General features: G+C 30.9%; 1 protein-coding gene across 1 annotated transcript; it reads right to left on the reverse strand.

The window, feature by feature from the left end:
• Positions 1–1,165: 1,165 nt before the first annotated feature.
• Positions 1,166–2,263, reverse strand: LOC128249533 (neuronal acetylcholine receptor subunit alpha-9-like). Its single transcript, XM_052973405.1, has one exon. The coding sequence runs from the start codon at positions 2,261–2,263 to the stop codon at positions 1,166–1,168; it is 1,098 nt and encodes a 365-aa protein (XP_052829365.1).
• Positions 2,264–3,525: the final 1,262 nt, after the last annotated feature.

The following is a 3,525-nucleotide window of genomic DNA, read 5'->3' on the forward strand; positions in this document are numbered from 1 at the left end:
ATATATATGTATATATATATTATATATTGGATGTAGATAACAACTATTTTACAGTTTTTAAATTTTGTTTCATTCATGTTACACTTCGTATTTTCTCTAACTTTCCGGTTCATAAGTACGAATCTGAAAGGCGTCTTTTCACGCAACACGCAAGGTTAAAGGCCTTGTCTCAGCACGGTCGAAACTAAATATAATTACAAATATTAAAAGAACGAATAACATTTAATTGAATGAAAGCTTACAAAATTCTCGACAATTAATAAAGACAATAAGCAATCAATTTTTCGTCAAATGAATATACAAGTGAATTAGTGCATATCATATAAGGTGAAAAACAGAAGGATTATAGATATTTCATTCGATGAACCTTGCACTTGGCAAAAACAATTCATTCGGCCAAACACTTAAACTTCAGTACTCAATATATACGCATATTTCAACACCAACGTCTAGAAATATGTTCGTGTATACATACATGTAAACATACATGTATACATATAAATGCATGTCTGTGTGCTTCTGGAATTGTTAGTGTGCATATATACCCCCCCCCCACACATATATATATACATACATGATATATATATATATATATCATGTATATATATGTGTGTGTGTGTATGCCTGTGTGTGTGTATGCCTGTGTGTGTGTGTGTGTGGGGGGGTGTATATATGCACACTCACAATTCCACAAGTACACAGACATGCATTTATATGTATGTATATATATATATACATGGACGCATACACACGCACACTCATATAAATATATATATTTATAAATATATATATATATATATATATATATTCACACACACACACACACACTTATATATATATATATATATATATATATATATATAATATTAGGGACAAAATCCAAAATTACAGGTGAAAAACTCAATTAAAATCAATTTATAAAAGATTAAAATTAAATTGAGTCTTATAGATAAAGTATATATGGATTTTCATCGATGAGTTCTTGAAAATTGGTTATTTTCCCTATGTATGTGTGTGTGTGTGTGTGCGTGTGTGTGTGTGTGTGTACGCACATGTGCGAGTGTCCTTATGTATAAATGCGGGTGAGCAATTCCAAACATTTTAAAATACTTTTTACATATAATAAACAACATCAGTTTTACAGTTATTGAAACGTCAATCAAATTCATTGAGAATAAAGTATGGCAAAAGTCAAAGTTATTGTCATAAATATTGTGGTTGACAGAACAAAAAAGAATCTGTCTAGTTTTTCCCATCGTGTCATTCCATTCACAGAGATGTTGCCCTCTTTTAATGATGATATTCTTTGTAAGGAATATTTTGTGTTCTGAGTAATTATTTTCGATTCGTTCTCTGTTATTGCTGCTGGTATTGGACTAATTTTCGAAGTTGTACTCGGTACATTCTGATAAATATAGGCTCTACTTAGCAAAATCGAACTAATGCATGAAAATCCTCCCATGATTGTCAGCCCCATTAGGTACAACAGGAACAAACACATTTTCTCTTCTTCATTTGATAGTAAGCTAGTATTGTCGATTAAATAAACCATATTAGAAAGAAAAACAGTTGTTGAAAATGTTACTTTTTCTCCTGCAGATGCTGGTAAGAAAAACGCACATGTTATTAAAATCGTCAGCATGATCGGCGGTAAAATGATAATTAATCTGCTAATAACAGCTGTGCGAGTTAACCGTATTGATAAAGTTGCGTATTCTTGATCATTGTATGTTATCGGCGGTTCAGTACTCGTGTGAATATGCCATCCTTCCATATTTTTTACTGGATCCGTTCGAAGTGATTTAATCAGTGTTAAGTTGTTCATTTGATAAGGTAGGCATATATACGTGGGGCAATTTTGTACGTCAAACGGATATCGAGAATTGTCAACGCCACAGAATAGTTGGTATGTATAAAACGATTCTTCTTCTACTACTCCATTCTGCCATACCGTAACCTGACGTTCATAACGATGATTGCCAATGAGTTTGATAGCATTACATATGTAAACATTTGGTGTCCATATTTTAGTCTTAGGTAAAATGATACTTTCTGCGTTTCCATATTCCGTTTTGTTCCAGAAAAGATATTCATCTTCCCAGCGCAGTATAATATATACTTCTCCAACGAGTATTCCTTTAAATGCATTGAAATCATAAAGTCTATTTAGAGATGCATGTACATCAATAAATACACTTGTATTTATATTTCGTACAGGTCTCGTATATTTATTGTAATCTTTTAGCAAATCCTTCTGTAACATTACTTCTTCGTTACATGCTTCTGCTAGCACAAGGACGGTTGGTAGAAATAAAAAGTATTTAGCATACATATTTTTACAATTTTATGTGTTTACTGTACTATAATATACGGGCTACAAAGCAGATTTCCGAGGTGTTCAACATATGAATTTAATGTCAGGGAAATATGTAAATTCTGCAAATTTTCATTCTTATTTAAAACACAAAATAGCTGGATTTGATGTACAAATTGTGTAATGTGTAATACATAATGTTGTCACATTACTTACTCACTTCTTATATTCCATTTAAGCATAAATTGCTGACTGGTAAATCAATACGGAGACTAACAGCAAACTTTAGTCATATGTTGGGATTTGTGAATGAAATATTTATTAAAACGTCTCAATGGACTACACGAAATATACGTCGTTGGCATATAATGAGAGATATTTATATCTGAAGGAAATACTTCTAAGGAAGTAATGATATATCACACACAGACACACATTCACGCACACACATACACATACAAACACACACGCATACATAAACACACACACTATAATACATATACGTATAAACATACATTTATTTATAATTGCACTCACAAACACACACATATATATCTAGTTGTTGGTGAATGCACATGTATATATCTAATAACTGAATTGCAAATCTATAAAACTGGATGTTAATGGGTTATTTGAGAGCTATGTAAATAGATCTCCGTCATTTGTCCCTAATGAAATATGTAATTTAGGCCATAAATCAAATAAAACAGCCTTTTTATGGAAAGATAGTTACGTCCGTTACCTAACCATAACTATTTAATGCAAGCGATATTCATTTAGGTAACACACCCTAACGCTGGAGAATAAGCAATGAGTATAGATCTTTCTGAACAAAAAGGTAGGCTATAAGCAATATCTCTTACTTTTGAACTGACTTGTCATCCAATTAAGAGTTATTTAAAGGAAAATAAAGCATGATGGCATCAACTGAATCTATGTGCTTAAGTGTATGTCAAAGTGGGTGTGATCATTTATAGTTACACATATAATCATACAGCTATATAGACGCATGAAAATCTATTAATGTGCAAAAATATATCCATATATATTTATATATGTATATACATGCACACACATATATTTATACATATTTATTTATATATACACACACACATATATATATGTGTGTGTGTGTACGTATACAAGCACACGCATATATATATATATGTATATATATATATATATATATATATATATATATATATATATAT

The sequence above is a fragment of the Octopus bimaculoides genome, chromosome 15 (genome assembly GCF_001194135.2).
Source record: "Octopus bimaculoides isolate UCB-OBI-ISO-001 chromosome 15, ASM119413v2, whole genome shotgun sequence".
Taxonomy (NCBI): domain Eukaryota; kingdom Metazoa; phylum Mollusca; class Cephalopoda; order Octopoda; family Octopodidae; genus Octopus; species Octopus bimaculoides.

What these genes read in the sequence shown, in the direction of transcription:
- LOC128249533 (XM_052973405.1), bottom strand. Translation starts at nt 2,263, where the DNA reads ATGTTACAGAAGGATTTGCTAAAAGATTACAATAAATATACGAGACCT.